Genomic DNA, 25612 nt, shown 5'->3' on the forward strand with positions numbered 1-25612 from the left:
GATTTGATTGGCCCAGAAGGAAAGCTCTGGCTTTCTGCATACAAATTTGGGCTATCTGTTTCTCAGAGTCCATGAATATTGATTTCAGGCCTAAGCCCAATCCAATTATAAACGAAACCTGTTTATGCTCCCAGGCCCTGGAATGGCCCAGCTTAAAGGCCTCTGAACCTCCTGAATAGGGTTTAAGTACAGCCAACAATGGAGTTTTTCTTCGTCCTGCTTCACAGGAAAAAGAATGAACCTAGCTAGCTAGCTTTTGTTACTCCATCATTTACTAAAAGCTGAAAACCCAATTTCTATAAACCCCAAAAACATGCATTCCTTTAATCGCATAGCCAAATTCCTCACAAAGCCAACGATCGATTCAATTCACTCAAAATTGGCTAAACCCCAGTTTAATCCAACTACCCTTTTCAAGACCTTCTCCACTAAACCCCCTCAAAACGACAAAGACGACTCTTGGAACGACGCCTGGGAAGCAGCTTGGCTCCCTGATGACATTTCACCCAGGAACAGGGCTCCTTGGGAAGCCGACGTCAACTTCCCTTCTAATGATGAACAGTCAGCAACAAAGATGGTGCTTTCGTCGGACGTTGATGCAGAGACCAAGGCGTTTGTGGAGGACATGAATGAGAATTGGAATGAGAGACGGAAGTCGCCTAAACAGAAGCAGAACGAGGAAGCAGAAAAGGAAAGGAAAGGAGAGGGTGGTGGATTGTATAGTTTGGAGAATATGAAGAACGATTATAGGTTGAAGAAACAGAGGATCCATGCTGGATTGTGGATGAAGGAGATTGATAAGTTGGAGGAAGCTAAGTTGGGGGATTCTGCTGATGACATTGATAAATTGCTTGATAGCTGCTCTGAGTATGTCCATCTTATTTTACCATTTTCCTTTTCCTGCTATGTTTATACTTGATTTGTTGATCTAATGGGTTATCTTGGTAGGTTTGTGAATTGGTTAAACTTAAAGATACATTCTTGAAACGAGAATGATAGTGTTCACCTTTTTGTTGACAAAGTACACTTGAATTGTTGTGGTTCGATTGCTTAACAAAGTGTAATCTGTTATAGGAATTGTTGGATATATGTTGGTTCACGAAATATTCTCCTGGTTTAATCTACTCAGAATTCTTTGATTTATCAAACCTTGTAAGACCAAAGTTCAATAGATAAAACATGGTTTACTTCAAATTAGATTTTCCTATGTATGAAAACAAGTTAGAGTTTGTCTCCAAGGCTCCTTGGTAAAACACAATAATAACAGGGGGATTGTTTGCTGTGTCAGACACTTAATACTATTGACTTATAGGAGTGTGCTCTGCCATTCTTTTAGCAGAAGTTGTAATTCCATTGTCAATATCCCACCTTTTCTGTGGTATGATATATTTTTATATTCTCTATATGATCTTCTGAAGTTCTTTACATGTCTGTCAAAGAAGTTGCTTATTTTCGTGTCATCTCAGCTACATTATTTTAAGGTTTTACTGTTTTTCACCAAGTTTGTTCTACATGCCAGGGAGGTTGTCCACTGTTTTTTAGTTGTACTTGTTGGGTTTAACAGATATGAATAATGGCAGGATTTTTGACTCTGCCAATGCTGACTCGGAGAATTCGAAACTTCTAAGCACTTCTGAGTTCAAAAATAAGCCTGATGGTTGGGAAACAACATCAAAAGCACCTGATGGAAATGTGTGGGAGATGTCACAGAGGGAAGAAGATATTCTCCTCCAAGAATTTGATCGCCGAATTGCTTACTGTAAATTCCAGGTGGGTGTTGTTACTTATGAGCATTTTTGTCATCAAGTGCTTTGGTCTTCTAACCCCAATGTTATAGCTGCTAATCTCAATGCTTGCTTTTGATTTTCTGAAATTATACAGATAGCTAGTTTTATAAAGACTCACATATTTAGCCGGAGGAGACCTATTGATGGGTGGAGATACATGATAGAGGAGATAGGCCCTAACGCGAGGAAAGGCAAGGGCAGCGTTTCAAGGCTGCCAAGTTTGTCAGATGCATCAACACAACCATTCAAGGAGGATAAGATACAAATTGGAAGCAGTCTGACACCCTGGAAGGGGAGGTAGTTTGGTTCCTGCCTAACTCCAAACATTCTCCTTTGTATTCAAAGATCATAACATATTCTTCGCTGCTGGTTGCAACAGATTGTTGCATTGAGCATTCTCAATACAAAATCACATTCTTGTTTAACATGAGATTTTGTAGCTGAGTTCCAAAAGGCAAGATGGGGTATGTGTGAACTCTCTTGCAAGCACAAAGTTCTGAATGTAAATTGTAAGATGAGATTTTGTAGCTGAGCTCCTACAATATACTTTTGATTCAATGATTTTAGCTACACAATGAATTTAATGTATTTTACAATATAAACTCTATCTGTCCTACCAATAACTAGCAATCCTACTCTGCAACTGGAAACAAGTCTTTGGGTCTTTCCTCCCATCCAAACGTAAACTTATTCCTCTCCTTTATTGACTCGGAACCACCGTAAACAAAAATCTCGAATAAAAAAGAAACAAGTTGGCAGCCCCGTATCGATTCAAAAATTGTGCGCCAGAGAGTCCTGACGCTGGCTCATGAACTTAGCCAATGCTACCCGCCTAACTCAAACCCTGAAAATTTGGCCCAAGTCCCTCAATCATCGACAATATCAAACCATCATTCCTGTATTAAGATCATGCAAACGAACCTCTGAAATCTGTCAAATCCATGGCTATGTTATCAGAACTGGCCTTGACCATGATCCTTTCATTTTAAGTACGCTTCTTGTTGCTTCTTCACTGCTAGACGTAGAATATGCAGCCTCCATTATCAAGCAAATTCAAAACCCAAATCTTTTCATGTACAATTCTATCCTTAGAGGCTACTCAATTAGCGATGACCCAAACCAAGCTTTTAGTGTTTTCAATAACTTGAGGGCTAAAGATGGGATTTTGCTAGACCAATTCTCCTTCGTTACAACTCTTAAAGCCTGTAGCCGTGAATTTGCAATCTTTAATGGTCAAACGATTCACGGCCTTGCTTTGAGATCTGGGCATGTGTTTTTCATAAATGTTAAGAATGCCCTTTTGCATTTATATAGTGTTTGTGGAAGAATTTTTTATGCCCATACGTTGTTTGATGAAATTCCTGAAGCGAACGATGTCGTTTCTTGGAACAGTTTGATGGGTGGGTACCTTCATGTTTCTAAGCCTGATGTTGTTATAGCTTTGTTCAGAGAAATGTGTTGCAGTTGTTTGACAGCGAGTGTTCCTACATTTTTGACTGTTTTGTCTGCAGTTGGTGAAGCAGGGGATTCACTTGGGGGGCAGTCACTTCACGGGCATTGTTTGAAAGTTGGATTTTGTTTTGATTCAAATCTGGTGTCTGCTTTGATTGATATGTATGCAAAAACTGGAAACGTTTATTCAGGGCGTAGGGTTTTTGACGACGTTGCTGTGAAGGATGTTGTATTGTGGAATTGTATGATTAGTAAGTATGCTGAGAATGGCCTGCTTGAAGAATCTTTAGCTTTACTACGGCTCATGAAAGTTAAGCAAGTAAAGCCTAATTCGGCTACATTGGTAGGATTGCTTTCGGCTTGTGCTGCTTCCGGAGCTACAAGTCTAGGAGAGAGCATTGGTAGTTATGTGGAAGAGTCAGGATTACCGTTGGATGCTGTTATTGGGACAGCTCTGGTTGATATGTATGCTAAATGTGGGGTTTTAGACAAGGCCATTGATATTTTTGAGAGGATGGAGAGCAAAGATGTGAAATCATGGACAGCGATGATTGCAGGTTACGGGGTTCATGGTTGGGCACTAGATGCCATCAGAGTATTCTACAGAATGGAGGAAGCAGGATGTAGACCTAACGAAGTCTCATTTTTGGCAGTTTTGAGTGCTTGCAGTCATGGAGGGCTGGTCGTAGAGGGGATGAAATGTTTCGAGAGGATGGTTCAAGAGTATGGTATTATGCCGAAGATTGAACACTACGGAAGTATAATTGATCTTTTAGGTCGTGCCGGATTGCTGGAGGAAGCACATAATTTTATCAAAAGGTTGCCCATCAAAAGCGATGCTACTGCATGGCGTGCGCTGCTCTCTGCTTGCCGAGTTTATGGAAATGTCGAGTTGGGGGAATGTGTGAAGAGTGTATTGGTTGGATTCAATAATGAACAACATCCCACAGATTCAATCCTTCTTTCTAGTACTTATGCCATTGCCGGAAGATTGCCGGATCAGACAAGGATGCAGGTACTGGAAAAAGATATGTTTAAAAGGGCTGGGATCAGGCCAGCAGGAAAGGAGGATAAGATTATGAAGCAAGCTGGATATAGCACAATCGAGATGGACAGTGAGGGGTTTGAACCCTAGTTGCTGATAGACCTATCACCTTCAGCCTGGCTTAACCTGGAACGTTTCTTAAAGTCTTTTCTAGACTAATTCTGCAGATTGCCCAGCAGTATAAGTTTGCTACTTAAATTCAGTTACTAGTTTACACAATTACTGCATATCTGATGGTAAAGATGCCTATGTTGAGCTTTTTGTTACCCTCCATTTATTTTTTTTTTTTTCTAAATTTTTTGTCAAAAAGTCAAGAAGGATATTTGATCAAGTGAGCTCCTGACAAATGCAGCTTCTTTTGAAAGTTTGAAAGGCTATTTATGCTCTTATTTTGGGGGCTAAAGTTCATTGTAAACCATGTTTAGTAGTCCTCCATACCAATTTCATGCATTCCAAAATGAGTTTACATGGCCTCTGAGTATTTTTTTTTAAGAATGCATATACAGATTGAATAAGTTGATAAAACTCCAGGCAGGCAAAAGGATATGAATTCCATTTGCCTACAGGCTAGCCAGGTGATGGCTGCTTGCTCAGAGACTGTAACTAATTACAATTACAAAATAGTGGGACAGCTCAGATTGAACAATCTATAAGATGCAGTTGGGGAATGAAAAAATGAAGAGCATACCTGATTTTCTTTCAAGAAGTGTACAAGAAAAGGCAACAGAATGCTCCAAAGAAGAAAATGATGTGTTAACTAATCTCAGGATCCAAGAAAAAGAAAAAGAATAAAAGTTAATAGTGATTCCTCAAAATGTAATTTCTTGAATCCTTTCACTTTCTTTCCTACATTCTTAGTCTCTTTCTCACTCTACCTGCCGATTTCTGACCCAGTATCCTTGATCAAAGCTCCTTTTGTGTAAATTGGACAAGAACTCTACAGTTACCTGTGGAAAGGAAGAGGGCCATGTAAAAATGGCAATGCCGGTACCCAACCCAATGTTCAGGAGAAAACAGTGGTGTTCAAGCTTCATACTGTTACGCATTAAGGATGTTATGCCGTTCACATACTTTAGGCCCATTTTCAGCCCACCACTTTTCTGCTTGGTCTTCCGTGAAATGTTTTCGACTGTAAAAGAGCATAAAACCCTTCAGAACAATCAGACTCAAAATTTTCTTTCAGAGAATTGTATACATCCAGTGGAAGAAAATCAGCAAATGTGAAAAGCATATTGAAGTATAGTCATACAAGAAGGTTCAGTAATGGAATTCAATTGTGTTGGTTTCTTACATATCTTGAATTCAAAGAGAGGATATAAATACATACCTAAAGCGAACACGCTTGAGTTCATTGCTGCCATTGGGCAAGGGTGACAAGGTTATGTACACTCCTGGTTCATCTTGTACCACCGATTCTGACTTTTCAGTTTTTCCTTTAGTTCCATGAGAAATGGTTTCTGAATTGCCATTCACTTCGCTTCCGGTAGATATCATGCTGGTTGCATGGCTTTCATTGGAGAACAAGTGCTCAATGTTTGAGGTGAAACTGGAATTGATGTGGGCATTCTGCCCTGCAGGAAGTAGATCAACCACCTCCTTCAACTGCAAGATCAATTCGCATAAAAAATATCAGAGAATAGTAAAGTTAAGTTGCAGGTGATTGCATAAGAAGCAATAGAACCCCCAGCCCTGAAGGAAAAGAAGGAAACCACAAGTATTTCACCAAGAATGCCAGTTCTCTTGACCATGGAAATTTAAATGTTACTCATGAAACTCTCACATTCACTATCATCTTAGTGCTCAGCTTGAGAATATTAACATCAGCTAAAATGGTAAACCTTGAATTTATAGCACACTGCTGGATGTATGATTTCATCTCTTTAAACATTGAAAGTAATACTAATTGCTCATAGTATTTGAAAAAAATGCCTTTAGCAATGATCTTTAGTGGCTATTTCACAAATGATTATGCATGAGTAATTAATAGGATTTTCTTTCCCTCTTTCCACTCTTATCTAGATTTCTTCGTTATAGTTTTGAAACTTTTAGTCCCATATCTTGCAAAACCAAGATTATACCATCCAGTTCGCAACCCCAAGCACATCTGTCTTTAGTATATCTCTATAATTTGTATATAACCTCATTCAATGTCTTAGGATTTGAAATACATATACTTTTACTCTCTTCAAACAATTGAAACTGTGTTCATCTATTTTCCTAATTCTCAAAAGTGAAATCCTGAGCAGAGAAATCGAACCTGAGCAGTTAGAGACCTAATAACTTCCTTTGCTGATTTGCATTTTTCCGCTTCATTTTCTGCTATTGCAGTGACCTCCTTTAATTGCTTTGATGCTTTTCCAAGTTCAGCTTCAAGACGTTGGGATTTGAAAGTAAGATCTTCTACCTGCAAAAATTGTCCAGCAGGTTTATCTTCCCATCCTTTAATCAATTTAGATAAGTGAAGGAGTTAAATAAATATATTAATCAAAAGTCAACAGCAATGTGTCACCATTTTACTGAAAAAGAGAGAGGGGACAGGGGAAAGGAGACAGAAACTAGAGGGAAAAGGGAAAGAAAAAGAGAGAAAGTGGGAGAAATAGAGAAACAAGTCTCAATAATATTGCAAATCATCATCATAGGCTGCCTTCAATGGAATAACATGGGTCTTATAGACTAGTCTCTAACCCTAGTACTTGGTCAACAAACAAAATCACTAGGTATAAATAACCAGAAAAACCTTCCAAAATCCTAAATATATGACCAATTACAATTGAGCCCATAAAATATATACAATTAACAAAATGAATTCCAAACTCATATAGTTCTTCCATCAACGTCATCCTCTTTTTATGTTGAAGTAAATCCCAAAGTAACTTCTATATAGAACAGATAATTTCTCCATTTCTTTTTGAAAGCAAGGCAAAGAACAATGCATGCTCATTGCTCTGTAAAGCCAATGACTCACATTGAACAAAATAAGTAACAAAGTTGTGATTGGTAAACAAGAGTTCAACAGGCTACCTGTGCCCTTAAATTTATGATCTCTTGGTTGATACTGTCATTCATTTGCCTTGAATCATCAACAGTTACTTCAGAAGATCGTTGTGGGCTTGACTTTTCTGAGCCAGGAGATGTTGCCCGAGAAGACTTTCTGGAACTAGGTATGGAAGCTGGTAAAATTTTCTTAGATTCTCCGACTGGAGAAATTGATACCTTTGGTGAATAAAATCCTCCAAGATGAAAATTTCCATTCTGAGATGGGAAGAGGGAACGATTTTGTAATTCTAGCTTTAGCTCACGCTTGAAAATCCGGCTTTCAGCCTGATTACTTGAGTCAGCAGAAGAAAGTCTGGAGAGTTGTGTATGTAACCTGGGAGCAAAAGCCTCTCTATCTACCATATCATTGGATTTACGAGGCAAAATTCCATTTCTGGCTTTAGGAGTCCAGACAGCAGAACAAGATTCTGCACCTTTTCTCAATTTAGTGAAACAATCATCACACACTCTATAAGGTTTGTTCATAGTAGGAGCCAAAGAAGCCTTCAGAGACTTTTTACTAGTGCATGCTTTGCAGAAGACTAATCCACAATTGTAACAGTTGTGACGTTTTCTTCTGAATCCAAATGGATTTCGACAACCAGAGCACATAGAATGATCAGCACTGGATACCCATTTATGAAGACATATAATAGCAGTAAAGTTTGAACCACAAACTACACTCTTCACTTGCTTGTCTTTCAGAAAATCAACAAGAGTTGGTGTATTTCTGTCGTCAGTATCTCCATGACCTAATTGCCCATTTGCGCCCTTTCCCCAAGTATAAACCTCTGTTTGGGAAGTCAAAATAGCAACATGATACGATCCACAGGCAATCTCTTCCACAAAGCTGTCTGCTATTTTACCTTCAACCCGAGCTGGAACCTTGCCGTGAGCTGTAGGACTCCCCAACTGACCATATGCCGAACTCCCCATTGTATAGACTCGTCCCGAGGTTGTAAGAGCAACTGTGAGATTATGTCCACAGGCAACCTGACAGATATTGTCATCAACCAGAGCAGCTACACATTCGGGAAAAAGTCTAGGTTCTTTATCACCATGTCCAAGTTGGCCTTTATCTCCATCCCCCCAAGTAAACAGTTTTGCAGAAGTAGAGCTATCTGGAAATCCAGAATCAGATGATTCAGTCACAACCTCAACAACTGCGGCAGTGTGCCAAACACCACAGGCAACCCTTGTTGTCCGTAGTCCACTCAAAGTCTCCACTTCCCGCGGAATAGTTGTGCTAGTATGATCTCCATGGCCTAGGGCACCAAAAGATCCATCTCCAAATGTGAACAACTGGCCACCAGATGTCACAAGAGCTGTATGCCAAGGTCCACAGGATACGTATGTGACATTAATACCCTCCATATTGCTTACCTTTTTGGGGATCCAGTGACTGACTTCACTTCCATGCCCAAGCAGACCAGAGTTGTGTGTTCCATCACCCCATGTAAAAAGATCACCGGAGACTGTAACAGCACAAGAGTGATACTCCCCACATGCTACCGATTCAAAATTCATGCCACTGAGAGTATCTATGAGCTTAGGGTGGGGAACATCTGCTTCCACGCCATGCCCAAGCCTGCCCCCCGATTCCTCCCCCCAACTAAAAATCTCTCCTTGCTTTGTGACTAAAATTGCATGCCTGCCTCCACAAGCAATATTATGCACATCCAGAACCACTGTTGATTCCAATTCCTTTGGCAGAAGTGCGTCCATCTTTGAATTAAATGAATTGCCAACTTTGTGCACACCACCACCCAATACTCCATCACCAATACCTTGTCCCCATATGAAAACATCACCCAAGGCATCAAAGTCTTCATGACAAGAACCATGGCTTGATGAACTTACAGCACTTGATAAACTGACTCTAATTGCATCAGCCCCAGAACTTCGACTATTTAAGTTCTCTACAGACCCAGATGATGATAAGCCAAAATCAACTAAATCTGGCTTACTGGCAGTCTTGGTTATGGCAGTATGTGTTATTATGTCAGCAAATGCCTTTCCCAATCTATTTTGTGCCTCATAAGATGCTTGAATTCCTTGAGCATCTCCTGGATCCTTTAATAATGAGAAAAGATTAAAACAAAAATTAAGAACTTAAAAGGTCATCATGCCTTCCATAAAATTAAAAACTGACAAAGATAATGCAACATACAAATGGTGAAATTGGAGAAGTCTTTCGGTTGCGTAATTGAGGACTATCCAATGATGCACTGTCACTTTTTACTTCGATTCTCCACTTCCTAGTGGTACCACGAGAAATCAATCCCTTAAGACCAATGAACCAAACTTCAGCTTCATCCTTATCTTTACATATCTGTCCATAGTGAAGTATGGTATCAAACCAAAATATTCACACAGCAAAGTAGCTCTGGTAAATTTTACTGATATTGATACACTTAACAACTCTGTATGCTACAATAGCATCCATAAACATGCACTCACCAAATCCAAGGACCTGTCACTGTATATCAGTGAAAATGATTGATACTCCTTTTCAGGCCGAGGATATCGTTGAAAAATCGCCTGCAAGGAAAATAAACCATTATAATTATTGAAGTTTTGGGAATCAAAGAATAAACAAAAAGTTACAAACTCACAGTGCGCTGTCCAGGAATGATCCTGGAAACTTGACTAAGCTTAAGATGCTTCTCTTCTTTTCCAGAGTACCATATCAATTTAGATTCATCCTGAACACAACATCAAGTATCTGATCACAAAGAACAGCAAAATGAAGGAACTTTCGAATGACAAATCGTGCTCCTTTTACTGATCATTAGAACTCAATCCAAGGTTTTAGAGTCAATGTTTTTATAGCAAATTTTTTTCATCAACAATGCCAAAAATATAAAATGTCAGTAAAGGACTAATAGAAGCATTCATATATTGAAGCAATAGACAGGTGAAAATGAGACGAAAACAGCAAGCAGCCTTCAAACTTCAAAATGGAAAAATGTGTCAAGGCAAACGTACATTAGAGAGATGGAAAGGACAGAACTTGGGCTTCCCTCTACGACCATACTTGAGCAAGTACGCCCCTTTCTTAAGCGCTGTAATGGCCTGTAAAATGAATCCAAGATGAAATACAAACACTTGAAAAACAAAAAAATGTTACCTTTATTAATCTCCAACAGTAAGCAAAAAAGAAAACTATGATTAAAAGATGAGAAAGAAAACCTGGTCGATATCCCTCTCGGCGAGACCACTTCTCTGGGGATCAGCCATTCAAGGTGCAGCCATTTGACCACCAATCCACCCTTATTGCTTTCCAACTTTGCTCCATGAAACACCTTACACTTCACAGAGCTACCATTTCTGTAATTTTTACAAACAAAAAAGATTTCGAATTCCCCCCTTTCTTTCTTCCTTTTCTTTTTTCATCTAACCCATAATTCGATAATTCCAGCTCTCAAAAACAGCTCAAATTTCACTCCGAACCCTAGAATTTCATGCATTTATGCTCAAAATAAAGCAACAAACTCCTCATTTCTTCCACATTTCGAAGATAAGCTTCGATCTTTTTCGACGATGCCGATGTAATTTCCACCTAAAATGCCAGAAACAGCGCCAAAATTTCCCCTTTTTTCTTGGACGAATTCCGAGGCCGTTGAGCTTCCGACCACTGTAGAAAGGACAGATATATATCGCAGATCTTCTGAAGGTGAGGAACCGAATAAAATTCTGAGATTCTGAAGCTTTTCTTTTTATTTAGGAATTTATCATTTGAATCAAAAAATACCAAAAAAGGAAAAGTTTCGATTTTCCTTTTCTCCTTTTTGTCTCTCTCTCTCTGCGTCCGACGAGGGGGAAGCTTTTTTAACTGTCTGTTTGTCGATGAAAGCTTCGGTTTTGGAGCCCCGGGTTGATCATGCCACGTCAGCAACTGAAAATCTCAGTGATAGGGATTGTTTGTTTCTTGTCTTTTGTTAGTTCCGTTGTTCGGTTCCGCCGTTTGGCGCCTCTTGGGTTGGTTACGTGACTTACGTCCCTCCACGGCAATCATCCCCTGCGTCACAGACCATGGTATTTACTCTCCTTCACACCCTTGATCATCATCAATCCGTCCTTTTTTTATATATATTATTTTTCATAATTTTTATCTTTTATATTAAAAAGTACCACATATCTATATTATAAAAAAAATAAATTTTAATATAAAATAAATTAAAATTAAAACTTTTTTTTGTTAATTTTTGTTCTTTACCTTTTCGGATGATTGATGTGTTAACCTTTAATAATTTAATCTTTTTGAAAGTTATCTTTAATTTTTTTTTTGGGACCAACTTTGAATGTAATTTATTCATTTAATTATACATTGAGTAACAAAACAAAAGGCTTTGGTTTGATTAAATTGACATTAACAAAAATTATAATTGTTGAGCCTTCAAGTCAAAAAAAAAAAAAGTTTACTTTTTCTTTTCTCAATAAAGAAAAAGAACAATTGGCTTTAGAATTATTTTGACTTAAAAAAAAAGGTAGTACTACCATAAAATTGGGCTTGACCCAAATCCAAACTTGGCCTAGTTTGAGAAAAATTTACCCACAAGAATTGGGCCTCATCAAAGCCCAAATCAGCTTTTGGGCCAAAAAGCCCAAATCAGTTTAAGGCATTACTTAAGTAGTGCATGCTTTTTTTCTTTTTTTTAATCCATATAAAGTGATTTTATCTTTCATAGAAACAGAAGAATATGGAAATACTATGAAATATTAACCACATTTTATTTTCTCAAACATCTTACTATTACTATTTATTTTCATTTACATCCTTTACCGGTACAATATGATTTTATTTTTCAAAAGTTTTGGCCTTCTTTGAAAAAATAATTTTTGTTTTCTTAATAATGATTAACATAATTTTTGTGGTGTAACATTTCCCATTTTATTTTTTCCATAAGTGAAAAAAAAAAGGGTATTGTGCGTTTCATACAATACAAAAACTAAGCAGAAGAAGAATCCTTATATATTTCATGCCCATGTCACAAATATGATTGACATTTTACATAGATAATCAGCTGAATTTTTTTAAAGAAGGATATTCAATAGATATAATCATCATCAAAGATCATGTAATTGTTGCTGCGCTTGTATCTTTCTTCCCTTTCTGCCTGCAATTCACAACATAATAAGACGATGAATCGTAAATTATATAATAATTATTTTATTTTATTATTATAAAATAATGATTTCATTTTACGAACCAAGCATGCTGTAAGTATGAGGCAGGGCATACCTTAGTTACAAGCCTTGCGAATTCTTCAGTCCCGTGCTCTTGGATGTACTTCTCAGCAGCAGTCAGGATGTCGTCTTGCTTGCTGAAAATGTTTTTCTTGCGCGGGACATACCAGATTGTACTGGCACTTTGAGGGTTCATGTAAAATGGTCGAATGAAGCGACGATAAACATATGCTGCTCCGTTGAAGTGAGGTAAGACCAACCAGCATGTCACGATTAGCTTAGCATAAGGCCAGATGGGGAACCTGCAGGATCATTCAAGGATGAACAACATGAAAAAGTTGCTCGATTTACTGTGCTACCACTGTCCCAAATTCGTACTCTTATCATTGAGTTAAATGTTCAGATGTTTATTTCGATTCTTCTGATCAAAGAACGAATCAATCATATTTAGCAGTGTTTGAGTTCTTAGACAGTAACATTAATGAATCTATTGCTATAATCAAGTGCTTATACATAGATGGAAGCCAAAGGAGCTGCAAATCAAACAACCCATTTGAGAAAAAGGGCATAGCAAAAAGCAATCATATCAAACTTAAACTGATTTAAGAACTGCCTCGAAGCTAGCTAAGCAAGCTTGCTTACAATTCAAGGACTTTGGCAAATGTAAGTTCGAAAAGTGTAAGCATAGAGTAGAGGACCCAATATGTCAGCCATTGCTGATCATCGTTGCTAGACCTCGTCTCGATAGCCTTAATTGAAGCATATCTATCAACACCACAGAATCTCCAAAGTGTTAGATATACAAGAATCAAGCTAACAGTATTGTAATCTTAATCTAACAGAACTTCACGTAATCTGTACGGTCCTACTTACAGAGGGTAAACAAGGGTGACCAGAGGCCTGTAAACCAGAAAGAAGAGAAACTCACTTAGAAAAGAGAACTTAATGTATTAAAAGCAAGAGCTAAGGTTGCAAAAAGAAAAGGAGACATACAAAGCAAGAACATCAAAGTTCTTGGCAACAACTTGGAGAAAGTTCGGGGAACCCATCACTCCCTTGCTTCTGCTTACTAAGTTTAACTTTTGCCCCTGAGGGATTGGTTTGGTTTTCCTTTCTCAGGTTGTAAAAAAAGCAGAGAACATGGCAAAGTGTCAAATGTGAAAGGGTTGAAGATTAAACTTTGAAAGTAAAGAAGGGAATAACAGTGGGAACGTGGGGTAAAGGGTACCTTCCTTTTGGTTGGAAGACAGATATTTCCCCGGAGAATCTTATGCTGCACAAGAAAAGAGGCACCGAATACTTTAGAATACAATCATGTGTGGTTGTGAATATCATCGCACACATGAAGCACCAATTACACTGTGCCACGTAAGGATCAATGCTTACCATGCAATGGCCGATAGCCCAATATCTTGGGCCCTCTATGTTCGGTTTTGACAAGATTTTAATATTGGGTGTTTGGGTTTTTTTTTAAAAATAAAAGATAAATATAACTATTATAAAATTAAATGTTCGAATACAACGTTGTCCAATCATGAATTATGAGTAACAATATTAAATTATTGTTGCGAGTTAAAGACAATGTAACACGTGTTAGAAGTATGTGTTTTTAACTTTCATTGTCCAAACAATGTCAAAAGGTTGGTGATATCTTGTCACATAATTGCAAAAGAATGACATATATGGATCAATTAAGTTTTTAGGTCTTTTTGAGTAAGTCCCGACATATTTATTTTTCGCATTTACAAATTTGTAGAATGTGTTTTCAAAGAAAGGAGGAAAAAAATAATTTCCATCCAATTATTGAGTTGTGCAATGAGTATATAGATATGATGCATAACTCAATTATTCGAATTTGGAAAATAAAACGTTTCATAATGTCGAATATTTCAGCTATATATGTTTTTGAAAATGAATTTGTAAAACATGTCGAAGAATATCCTTTCATGATAATTATAATTTTATTTATATATATATATATATTGCTTGGAAAATTAAAGGAAAAGAATAAAAATAATTTAATATTTAGTTATAGAGAAGCTTTAATGAATGTTGAGGCAGAAGCATTTTGTTTAAAGATATACATATGCACATTAATTCCATATCCCCGCCCCCCCCCCATCGAACTATAATATTAAATGATTTCTAGATAATGTTGTCGATTGAGTTAGGGTCACTTGGCTCGCGATAAATTCCATTAATGCACCAAACCAGTCACATGACATTCATTTGTCAGATTTTTTTTTTTCCTTGGCAGAACGAGCAAAATAAAGAGAAGAAAAAGAAACGTGGTGTGTATATAATAAAGACCATGCAACATGATTAAACCGTGTAGTTCAAGCCCCATGTGGTAATGTACAGTTGTTTCCTTGAGATAAAGAAATAGTACTTGTGAAGAAAAGAAGAGAGAGAAAGAGAGAGAGACCATGATTTTCCTTTGTATTATTTTGATGTTTACGAATTGTTTTCGTATAAAATGTGATTGGTTTTGTGAATCAAGATATTCGTTTATTGAGAGATTGCTTTGCCGATGTTACTTTGAAAGCATGATCGGTTTCTGATCAAATTTTCTTATCCTGCTTCGTAAAAAAAAGAAGAGAGAGAGAGAGATCAATGTTGAGTCCTGAAATATGTAAGGCTAGCCAGCTAGCTAGCTAGCCAGAAGAGATTGATGCCATGCCAGGGTGTACGTATAAAAGCTTTCTGATCAACAGGCATAATGGCACCCCATGGTTTTGCAACAACTATTTTAACTGATATGCTTGAGTTTTAATTGATGTTTGTAGCAAATATTGGCCTCTTTATGGAGTATTTTTCATGTAGGAAACATTGGAGAGTGAAGTAAAAGAACAAAACTTGCATCAGATTTTGATAGTACGTACTGTTATTTTCTTCAGTCTGAGCAAAACCAGCTCAGCACAAAATTTTTCTGTTGATTGGTCTGGAAATAGAAAACTGAACAATACATGATCATGACATTTGAATTTAAACTCTAGGCCCACTGTCCGGTTGATCTGATTACTACTCTTCCCCTTCATCTATTCCAACCAATTTCAGATTTATTTTTCATGGACATAAAAAGGACAAGTTGCATAGAGGAATAATAAAGCAAACACAAGGCTTGCAGTCTGTTAAATGCATGCTAATTAATGATAATTAACTGTTAAACCCCGCAGTATCGGGGCAATGAGATTTTTATTTAGATTACGAAAGAAGAGTTACAATTAATTTTCGAAATCAAGAATTAATAACAAAAACGAGACTCTTTGTAACGTAATATTACAAGTGAATGTTTCTTTGACAATGTGATATATTGAAAGATAAATCTGGGATTTTGCTCTTATACCTTTCGATACGATCAGCAGCCTCGATTTAGAAAAAAAATATTGGCTGATCCCAGACTTGGATGAGATTGGCTTAAGCACTTAGGGAGAGTCAGGGGGTCATTAAAATTGAATTTGATTCCCGGTAGATCAAGTATGACTCATCAGAAAGCTACGGAAGAGCATTTAATGTTCTTCAATGGTATTGGTTTAGATGACAACTAGTAACAGAGAAAATAAACTACCATGACTGATCAGCAATCGAGGGCCATGGAATGCATGAGGGTGAATTTTTTTACGGTTCTTTGGGACAAGATAAAGCTAGCAGATTGATTAACTCTGATCGAAGGATTCCTTGCAGTTATGGCAAGCAAGATCATCTTAGTGAATAATGAATAGTGTGGCCACCAGCCGGGTACGTACCACTTGATTAATTAACAGCATGTGAAAAGTCATGACAATGCAACTTTGAGAGAAAATGTGTTATCACTCAGCATGCATCCTCTCTCTGATGACTGTAATTCAGCAGTTGTTGGACCATGATGAAGAGCATCATTTTCTTTTCGTTTCTTTTCTTTTTTTATTTTAATGGCAGCTCTAAGTGATTTCATTCGTGGAGAGAAAGGACAATCAGTACAAATGATTTTGTCCTGCCGAGGATAAATAAGCAAAGAAATTTTTTATACGAAACAAACTCTGATTTTGTCAATTCGTCTGTCATAGAGCTTGATCCTAACGATATGCTTAAAAAGAAAAGCTTGGGATTCTACCGATTAGGTCTGAGATAATGTATATCCTACCTGATAAGCATTGCCTGTCCGATTAATTAATTAAAAACACAACCTTCCCTTGTTGTCTTCCTAGTTAGAGTACAAAGTAGGCACCTGACTCTAATTTTCTACTTGAAACTAAATTAATCCTAACAATATGTACCTTAGGCTGACCTATGCAAATCAGTCCAGGACAAATAAACAAGGATTCATCCTAAACAGTAGTCATCATGGCCGTGCAAGATTGAATGTTCTTTTCATGTAGATGTTAGGGCTAGGTACATCTACTCTTAGAAAGCATCATCTCCTTTTTCTTGGAAAAAGAAGCTGATACCAATGTAGAACTATTTCCCTTTGTACCAACAACAATGCAACGCAATTAGAAATCACTGTGACTGGTATGCTTCATGGAAATGCTGCCCCAGTGGAAAAAGGTTCCCAATGAAGAAAACCTTCAACACCAAAGAGAAATCGCCATTGCAACTTGCAGCAAAGCCTGCCCTTGGGAATCTAAGTTGTACCAGAGAAGAAGAGGAAGAAGAAGCAAATGCAACGATCTACCACTGACAGAAAAGAAACAACTGATAACCTTAAATGCCTAGAAGACCCGCATCTTGGATAATTACCTGTTACGCGGTGCACCGAGTTAAAGGGTTGTAAGAGGAATCCATCAAAAGGATGACCCACTTGGTAAACGGTTCAGAGAGATGAATAAACATATGGGTGACAGGTTTGCGGTAGGGACATTGAAGGACCAACCATTCAGTATCTTATACATATATCACCAGCAAACTTCCTTATATGAATAAGATGAGGAACGATCCTCTTGTTAGTTAGTGATTGCTTACTGTTTTTTGTGGCCTGCAACGCCCACAGGCCAGGGGGCTCACCCACCTGAAAGAGTAAACCTCAAAGGCTGAAATGTGATCACGTGTGGGCTCCCTCCCTAATTCTTGAACATGATTCAACTTTTTGCTGATGATGTAAATGGCACCAACGAATCACAAATTTTGCCCGTGGAAGCTTGAAATAACGCAGAAATTAGGGAAGCACATGGACAGTAAGCAATGCACTAAAAACAACTGAAACCCCCCATCACTCTCACCATTTTAGTGAAGGATTAATCAAGGAAAGCTTTAATGTTAACAGGGAAGGTATGCAGTATTGCATGTGTAGCTAGTCTCTTTCCCTTGTACCTAAAGATTAATCTTTTGTTAGGTAATGTGAAGATATTAAACAAATTAACCAACACTGATAGCAAATTAATTCTCTCATGATCAAACCCTAATTAATTTTTTCTCATTACTCACACCAAAATCGAATATATCACACTCAACTTCAATAGCATTCAAACTTTGCTGCCTGTGTTGCAAATTGGAAATATATGTACTACTAAAAATAAGTGGAAAAAGAATTAAAGCATGATCAAGCCATACACTTGTAAAATTTTTGCTCCAAGGGCATGGCGGACGGGACTAGCTTGTTTAATCGTGCCTATCTCCTCCACCATGGTGTTGATGTGATCCGCGGGCCGGAGAGTCAGAAACGTTGCTGCCTGGAATCGGCCTATATGCGTTCAGTGCCGCGAGCACGCCTAAATGACTGTCGGTAACTGAACCGCCGGCACCAATTCCTGAACCAAATTGTTGTCCAGGCAGGAGAGCCATTGGAGTAGCGAAATTCATGAAATGCACCCCGCTAGACATAGTGCCCCTATACATGTTAGTATTACTAGCTGAAGGAAATGTCCACATGGGATCCCCAGCGCCACTCCCGCTGATGACTTGGTTGCTAGGATTGGTCACCATCCAAAATGTTGCCGGATTCGGATTATGACTGGCCGGAATTGAACCTGTAGTCGATTGTAACAAGTAACTCCCCACCTGATTCTGTGACAAGTCTTGATGCTGATCAGGCCTTCTCTTCTTCCCCATACTAGTATCCGCCTCCTCCGCCACATTCACGCTAGTGTCCCGCAACTCTTGCTTAGCTTGCAAGAAAGCGTTCGTACTACTACTACTAGGAAAGTTTAATGAATCGTCTGATGATAAAGCAACACCCGGAAATAAAATCCTCCTATGTTGTTGCTGAGCTGGTGAGTCGTCAAGCACGTTCCTCTCCCACTCGCTTCTCATCCTCAATTGTTGCGTAGGAAAATTTGGGTTGAAGTAAGTGTTTCTCAAGTGAGAAGCCGACATGCTGGAACCCGAACTCCTGAGTGAAATATTGAGGGACGTAAAGTTTGCAGGAATAGTACCTGTCCCCGTTGCAGCAATGACCGCGGGCTCGGCTTGTTGAAGCAGCCACTCGATGGTTTCACCATCTGATTTGTGACCAAGCTCTCTTGTCAACTGGAAAACCCTAGCAGCGCAAGTTGCAGGCATGCGGATGCGGCGGCCACGCCCTTCCACCTTGGTGTGCCTGTCCTTGGTTGAAGTCCTCTTAGGGGGAGGCTTCTTGGGTGCTACGGATGCTGTTTTGGAGCTAGGCTCCGCGTTACCGGAGCTGGAACAAGGCGGTTCTTGTTGGTGTTCCGTCTTTTCTAGGAGCTGTAGAGGAAAGTTTGGCCTGCGGATCCCATTCTCACCATCCATGATCATGTGTGGAATTATATGTTTTTCTCTTCCCCAGCCCCCTCCCCGCTCCCCCCCTTTTTTTTTTTTTCCCTTTTCTTTGTTTTGTTTTTCCTTTTTTTCCCCCTCTCCTAGTACATCTGTAGGTGACCCTCAATTCAGTGACTTTGGTGGCCTAGTGGGTCTCTCTTTCTCTTTCCATTTCTCTTTCTTGCAATATGTTGTTTAGCTTGGAATTCCCTTCTGATGGGAGCTGGCAGCTGTGTTGTTTCTTTGCTTTTCTCTCTGCAAAGAGAGAGAGGATAAGGGAAGAGGGCAAGCTTTAAGCAACAAATACAATGAGTGAGAATTATAAGGGTGGGCTAAGAAAAGCAATTATTTTTTGGGATTGGAAATATTTTGTTTCATTGAGGATGTGTCTGTAATTTTGGGTTTTCTTCTTTTATGTATTTGGTTTTTATTATTATCTATAAAACTAGAACTAAAAATAAAAATAAAAACCCTTAGCTTATATTATATTATAGTATAGTGATTGTAATTTTTCTTTTTTTGGGAGTGGCAGCCCTTTTTTTTGTGGTTGGACAGTCCCTTGATTCAGACTCCACGTGCGGTGCTCTTTATCATTCAATCCATTAAGACAGTGGTGGCCTGAGTTTGGGACCCCATTCCTTAAGTCAAAAAACCTCAAGGAAAGAACCCTCCCTCTCTCTCTCTCTCTCTCTCTTGCTAAAATTAAAGAAAAGAAAAGAAAAAAAAAAAGAAGATAATCAAGTGGCTCCCATTCCATTCTTGTAATCATTGCCCTTTTGCCTTTGCTCTTATATTTAAAATAAACCATGCTTTCCACTTAGCACATGTACCTTTCCTTTCCCACAAAAACAATTCCCTTGTCTATGTTTAAGATGAGGATTATACCCTGGTTTGCTGCCCCTCTAGTGTTCTCAATTCATGAAAAGTATATTCTTCATCTTTATTCAATTAAATTTTTGAATATTGCAGCATTCAATTCAATACTTTTTTGCTTTGTTAATATTATAATGCTGTCCTTTGACAATTTTTTTTATCAAATTCTCTTTTACGTATGCAATTTTTTGACGTCATTGTTTATATATATATATACATATATTTTAAAAAATATAATTCAATTAATTTATTAATAATTATTATATAAATGTCAATTCAAATCTACCCCCATGAACGATCTAACTATAAATTTGGTACCAGCTTTGAACTCTAAAACACCTAATCAAACTAACAAACTATTGAGTATATATATGAAAATGATAGGAGTATATTATGTTTGGTTGTATCTCAATCAAAATGTTGCTAACCATGCATATATGGACTAAATTTTCCTTTTATAATTTCTCCTTTTCCTTTTCTTTCTCAATGTCTTCATCAACAAGATTATCAAGACGGGTAATGTTATTTCAGCTGACAAAGATGATTTTTTTAAATGTATAGTACTTGAATTGCTCTATTTGCTTGAATTACCTCATTTATCTTGAATAAATCATTATCCATTGCTTCTAGCTTCAAACATTTGTAACCATATAGAAAGTTACAAGAACAAAATCTATGGCTTAACCCTTCAAACATCCATATGTAACCAAGCTTTTTCTAGGGGTAATGATCACTAATCAACATACAAGAAGTCCCATCTCTTTTGGATTATTTTTTTTTTTGAAAATTAAATCTCTTTCTCTTTTGGATCCTACCATCCAAGGATGGTCATTGACCAGCAAAATCATCTTAATCGAAGAAATCTCAAACATTTTTGTGGTAGGATATCACACTTGAAGGACAAATCTTTCAGTAGATTTCTGAGTCAATACCCAACACTTTTCAGGTCTCCATCTTTGGACATGTGAGCCACACAGTCTGCAAGATATATACATGTGTGGTCCTTACAAGTTTTATTTAAAAGCTCATATTCCCAAATTTTGCCTTTTTTCCAAAATGCCATAAAAGGATCCCAACTCAATATTTTTTTACACCTTTGTAGGAGAGAAAGAGAGCCGCTATTTTGTGAGACCACTAATCTTAATCTTCGGACCAATTGACTTGCCATAAGGAATATGTTGTTCATGAAGTGATAGAAATATGTAGGTTTCAAAACCCTTTTGTGTTACGATTATGATATATGTATATATTTACGATTCTAACTTTCAAATTTATTTTTTTCCTTACAGGCATGTTCACAAAAACAGAAATGTTACGAGATAGTATTGTTTACATCATACTGTAACTTTTTTAGAAAAAAGGTTATAACTGAGATTATAGTGTAAATTGATGCATGAAAAACCTAATTTTTCATGTTAATTTTTGGGTTTTTTATTTGCTTGTAATAAAGTGTTATGCATGTCGGCATGTATAACTGCACGATATCTAATAAATCTCTTTTGATCAAGGAAAAAAATTTGGTAGAGAGCACAAACTTCTACCCCTAGACCAGAAAGCATGCATCTAACTCTTTAATTTCAACCTGAAATTTTTTTTCCTATCGAACAATCTTCTTCCTTCTAGCTCTTTGTCCTTTTTTGAAATACTTTTAATATATATACCATACAAGTGAAATATACATGCAGGCACACACATATATATAATTAAGAATGAAAAGAAACAAGCCAGCACCACCCAGGAGAGAGAGAGAAAAAGATAGAAAGCATTGCACGTCCATCCCATGTGCCTAACAGGCCAACGTGTAGCTTAAAAGGGAACAAAAACAAATACATTGGCAAAATATGGCAACTTTCAAATATATTTCAACAACCAACATACCTAACTAATGATAAAACCCAATTTTTTTTCGAGTACTGTAATCATTTTTGCTCTAAAACAGCACTAATGGGAATTTGATCTCGATAATGACCCTTCCTAAGACTGTCGTGAACTTTGGGATTAATGTTGATTTGGTACTATAATCTTCTGATTTAGATCTGTACCACTTTGTCATGTCATTCACTTCCCTACACCTTTTCACCCCCCAACATTGAACCATGCCTTTCTTGTCTCAATTTCACAGCACAGCTTGGATTATGAAACCACAGTTGCATAGTTACAGATCCAAAATCAAGACTAAGGATATTAAAGAAAGACCCTTTGTATCACAACATTACAGAACATCAGAGAGAAGTCTCTTTTCTGGTTTAATCAGACTATCTGCGAGTGAATTTTGGTTTTGTAATTTTCAATATGATTGGGATTATGTATCTCGTTTCTGGTTTCTTTTACAAAACCAATGATTCTTGGTATGAGACCAACAATGTCAAGGTTGTCTCTGAATGAAGTACTCTTAATAATGTCAACGACATAATCACATTCCCTTCAAATACTCTAAACATAAATATAAGAATTCCAAATATCATTTTGTGTCTAAAATTGAAAAATCTGTAATTCTATTTGACAAAATCATCTTTATCAAATTTTATCGATTAATTACATTCTGTTCGAGAGATTTACGAACATGTTTCCGAGAAAACCCTTATTTTTATTCAAATCGAAAAGAAAAAAACCAAAGGAAAATGAAAATTAACATTTTACAACTTTCATCAAGCCATGCTGGCTAGAGTTTCCGTCATGGTCCCAGCGGTACTATCTAGCACACCAAGAAACAATGAAACCCACCAGCTCTGTTCTTGAAGTGATGTTGTGTAGCCCCCATTGGATCAACTCTCTCGGTAAAGGCTTCTGCAATGTGGAAAATCACGTGCCTTGACATCGATCTTTGCTGGTGATGCTGATGGCTTACCCTCCATTTGAGCTAATTATTCAAACAAATTTGTCGGAATGTTGGCGGTTTCTCAGCTACAAGAAAATTAAAGTCTCCTTTTATCCTCCTATTTTTGGTCAAGCTGGCTGCTTGCTTTTGAAAGTTACAGATCTAATACCTTAATCCAGTATTCCACCCAGAGAATGTATATTCTTCTTTTTTAGTGATTAAATGTATAAGCAAATTACACAACAAACGCATGTAACACGAAATTTTTATCTCGACACTGCCTTTCTAGATTAACTAACTAAATACATGAAATCACGAGATTTTTGAACACCAAGTTTGATAAGATTATCAATATTTGCAGCTCGGGAATGTAATTAATTAATACACAGCTTCCAGGTACATGCCATGTCTTTTTATTTTATTGGCTAATTTACATAACACGTGATATGTTTAATAGATATGTACGTGTGTACTAAACTATAGAGGCCATGATGCATGTACCATGCTTATTAATTTTTGACCCATTGCCCTAATTATAAAAATGTATCAAGAGCTATACCAAGGAGAAAATCCTAGGCAAGTCCAATGAATCCAATCATTAAAACAATGTCCTATATCTCTTTAGCAAGATAAGAGAATGATAAAATAAAGAAATCCTTTACTTGTACAAGAACAAAAGATCAATCTATAGCTTAAGAAAGCTTCACCTTAGGCTATGCATTCCTTTCAATGATTAGGAAGATTACTGCTGTATGAGAAGAGAAAATTAGAAGGAATGACAGGTTGGCATGCACAAAAAGACTTGCTTAAAAGAATTGACAGATTAACAAAGAGAGAGAGAGAGAGAGAGAGAGAGAAAGTGAGGGAGATTGTCAACTGCACCATTTGGAAAAGCTGGCAAAGCCAATCAGAAAATCCACATCACTTTCCGTACCCACAGCACTAGAAAAAGATGTGTTTGTGGCCGAGAGAGAGTGGGTCTTTTCTCCTTTGCTACAGTGACCTTACCTCATAGTCATTTTTTCCTTTGTAAAAAATCTGTACCTTCTTCCTCAATCCTTTCGTTTCCACTTTCTTTCCTCTTTTACTAGCCATTGTTATGTAATTGGGGAGATGATGCTTTCTGATGTTTCTCATCAGCTATTCTGTCCCTTTGCTTTATTTTACTGTTCAGAAAAAAGGCTTGTTTTCTTCCTTTCCTTTGATTGTTTGTCTCTGCATGCTTATGCCTCAAAGGGTGTGTGTGTGCTTAGCGTCAAATTAATTAGCTAATTTGTCATTTACTATTGTTAGATCATAAGAGTAAGCTCATCTCTATGTTCTTAATCCTTTTTTAATCACATTGTATGCAACATCAAATTTAAAATTGTAGCAAGAGTGTAAATTAGCTACATATATTTATAATATTTACAGTGTTCGAGAAATATTATAACGCAAAAAGAAAAATTTAAATATGTCAGATTTATGACCCGAGGTTTATGTTAAGTCAACAAGTTTAAACATTGTAGTTTATTTTATCTTTAAAATTATTGATCAAGGATCGAAGATGATTTTAAAATTTAATATATGTATCGTAAAAATTTACAAAAACCCAAAATCTTAAATATAAATTTTTTTCTTTGTTCGGGAACTTGTTGGCACTTTCGCCTTGATAAAATGCCTTTTTAAGTCATAAACTGTTACATCGCATCGAGCCTGTAGCTGGAATTTCATGACAGCAGACTCCAATAAGTGTTTGCTGTTCTTTTACTAAACATTTATATGAATATATACGCTTTTCAAAAAGACAAAAAGCCTTCTAGATTAATTCTAAAGGTTTGAATCCAAAAAGGCAATGTTCAAGTCAACTTAATCTAGAGAAACTTAGGGAAAAAAAAAAAGAAGCTTTTCATATGTAGAAAAATCAACGCAATTAAATGTGTTAGGCCTAGATGAGAAGAAAAAAAATGTTGAATCAAAAAAGCCAACCTTAAGACCCCGTAAGGTTTAAGTCAGTGGAAGTGTGCTGAAATGTTGTTGCATTCTCGGACTTTACAAATCTGAAAATAAATCCCAAGTTGGAATTATCATGGAATGTGCCGTAAAATTTTAGTAAATGTGACAGTGATTTTATTGGACAAATTTGCAAGAATTTCCCTATTGGGGGGAGGGTCATTTTCTTTGGATGTGCACTCCAGCCTGTTGACCATGGCTTTTGGACAAAGGAATTGACCAGTCCAAAGATAACCATTTTTGAATCATGTTGGTATTTTTTTTTCCTTTGGGTAATTTGATTTATGTCAGCTAATTTAAGCTGTTATATAAACGACGTGTAATTATTTGATCTTTTTATAACATATGATAAATTATGTTTAATGAACGATTTTATATGATCATGAGCACATTACAAACATTCGAAATAACTTTTATAAATCTCAACGTTGATTCAAACAATACAATCGAATTATATTTTGTCGGATCTCGAAAGATTGCTTTTTCACAAACATCCATTGAAGAGAGAGAGAGAGAGAATTAGGGAAGGGTACAATCATAAACACAAGGGGGTTAAACTTGGATGACAAAGCACAACAACGTGAAGCCAAGCAAATGATGGAGACGAAACAAGAAGCTAGTTAAAGTTGGAGGAGGCTTTGGAAAAGTACCCTCTGCATAATTTCACTTGCTTCTAATAAATCCAGTCATAGACGATGATAAGTCTTTATTTCCCTCCCCCCC

At 37.2% G+C, this 25612-nt stretch overlaps 5 protein-coding genes across 6 annotated transcripts; 2 read left to right on the forward strand and 3 right to left on the reverse strand.

Annotated features, from left to right (window-relative positions):
* Nucleotides 197–2368, forward strand: LOC18610431. Its single transcript, XM_018115923.1, has 3 exons — nucleotides 197–867; nucleotides 1581–1770; nucleotides 1882–2368. The coding sequence occupies exons 1-3, from the start codon at nucleotides 314–316 to the stop codon at nucleotides 2086–2088; spliced, it is 951 nt and encodes a 316-aa protein (XP_017971412.1). The 5' UTR covers nucleotides 197–313; the 3' UTR covers nucleotides 2089–2368.
* On the forward strand, nucleotides 2473–5063 carry LOC18610432 (pentatricopeptide repeat-containing protein At1g26900, mitochondrial). 2 transcript variants are annotated; one of them, XM_018115922.1, is made up of 2 exons: nucleotides 2473–3187; nucleotides 3299–5063. In XM_018115922.1, exons 1-2 carry the CDS (start codon nucleotides 2596–2598, stop codon nucleotides 4372–4374), a joined length of 1668 nt encoding a protein of 555 aa, XP_017971411.1. In that variant the 5' UTR covers nucleotides 2473–2595; the 3' UTR covers nucleotides 4375–5063. The 2 variants fall into 2 exon arrangements, with proteins under 2 accessions (XP_017971411.1, XP_007046138.2); XM_007046076.2 differs by having other exon boundaries at nucleotides 2473–5063.
* On the reverse strand, nucleotides 4953–11270 carry LOC18610433 (X-linked retinitis pigmentosa GTPase regulator). Its single transcript, XM_007046077.2, has 9 exons — nucleotides 10513–11270; nucleotides 10309–10395; nucleotides 9936–10025; nucleotides 9781–9861; nucleotides 9491–9652; nucleotides 7306–9393; nucleotides 6542–6688; nucleotides 5612–5886; nucleotides 4953–5413 (listed from the first exon to the last, which is right to left on the reverse strand). Exons 1-9 carry the CDS (start codon nucleotides 10558–10560, stop codon nucleotides 5323–5325), a joined length of 3069 nt encoding a protein of 1022 aa, XP_007046139.2. The 5' UTR covers nucleotides 10561–11270; the 3' UTR covers nucleotides 4953–5322.
* LOC18610434 (HVA22-like protein c) lies at nucleotides 12271–13754 on the reverse strand. Its single transcript, XM_018114704.1, has 5 exons — nucleotides 13504–13754; nucleotides 13384–13410; nucleotides 13153–13275; nucleotides 12566–12812; nucleotides 12271–12440 (listed from the first exon to the last, which is right to left on the reverse strand). The coding sequence occupies exons 1-5, from the start codon at nucleotides 13557–13559 to the stop codon at nucleotides 12372–12374; spliced, it is 522 nt and encodes a 173-aa protein (XP_017970193.1). The 5' UTR covers nucleotides 13560–13754; the 3' UTR covers nucleotides 12271–12371.
* Nucleotides 17918–19522, reverse strand: LOC18610435 (transcription factor TCP15). The gene has a single exon (XM_018114465.1). It carries the CDS (start codon nucleotides 19201–19203, stop codon nucleotides 18088–18090), a length of 1116 nt encoding a protein of 371 aa, XP_017969954.1. The 5' UTR covers nucleotides 19204–19522; the 3' UTR covers nucleotides 17918–18087.

Source organism: Theobroma cacao, chromosome 2 (assembly GCF_000208745.1).
Source record: "Theobroma cacao cultivar B97-61/B2 chromosome 2, Criollo_cocoa_genome_V2, whole genome shotgun sequence".
NCBI classification, from domain to species: Eukaryota; Viridiplantae; Streptophyta; class Magnoliopsida; order Malvales; family Malvaceae; genus Theobroma; species Theobroma cacao.

What these genes read in the sequence shown, in the direction of transcription:
- LOC18610431 (XM_018115923.1), top strand. Translation starts at nt 314, where the DNA reads ATGCATTCCTTTAATCGCATAGCCAAATTCCTCACAAAGCCAACGATC. An exon ending in TTGCTTGATAGCTGCTCTGA is followed by an intron (nt 868 to 1,580) that starts GTATGTCCATCT and finishes GAATAATGGCAG; the next exon opens with GATTTTTGACTCTGCCAATG. An exon ending in TTGCTTACTGTAAATTCCAG is followed by an intron (nt 1,771 to 1,881) that starts GTGGGTGTTGTT and finishes GAAATTATACAG; the next exon opens with ATAGCTAGTTTTATAAAGAC.
- LOC18610432 (XM_007046076.2), top strand. Translation starts at nt 2,596, where the DNA reads ATGAACTTAGCCAATGCTACCCGCCTAACTCAAACCCTGAAAATTTGG.
- LOC18610433 (XM_007046077.2), bottom strand. Translation starts at nt 10,560, where the DNA reads ATGGCTGATCCCCAGAGAAGTGGTCTCGCCGAGAGGGATATCGACCAG. An exon ending in CTTCTCCAATTTCACCATTT is followed by an intron (nt 9,394 to 9,490) that starts GTATGTTGCATT and finishes TCATTATTAAAG; the next exon opens with GATCCAGGAGATGCTCAAGG. An exon ending in TCATAAATTTAAGGGCACAG is followed by an intron (nt 6,689 to 7,305) that starts GTAGCCTGTTGA and finishes CAATTTTTGCAG; the next exon opens with GTAGAAGATCTTACTTTCAA.
- LOC18610434 (XM_018114704.1), bottom strand. Translation starts at nt 13,559, where the DNA reads ATGGGTTCCCCGAACTTTCTCCAAGTTGTTGCCAAGAACTTTGATGTT. An exon ending in AACTTTGATGTTCTTGCTTT is followed by an intron (nt 13,411 to 13,503) that starts GTATGTCTCCTT and finishes TCTGGTTTACAG; the next exon opens with GCCTCTGGTCACCCTTGTTT. An exon ending in GTCACCCTTGTTTACCCTCT is followed by an intron (nt 13,276 to 13,383) that starts GTAAGTAGGACC and finishes TGGTGTTGATAG; the next exon opens with ATATGCTTCAATTAAGGCTA.
- LOC18610435 (XM_018114465.1), bottom strand. Translation starts at nt 19,203, where the DNA reads ATGATCATGGATGGTGAGAATGGGATCCGCAGGCCAAACTTTCCTCTA.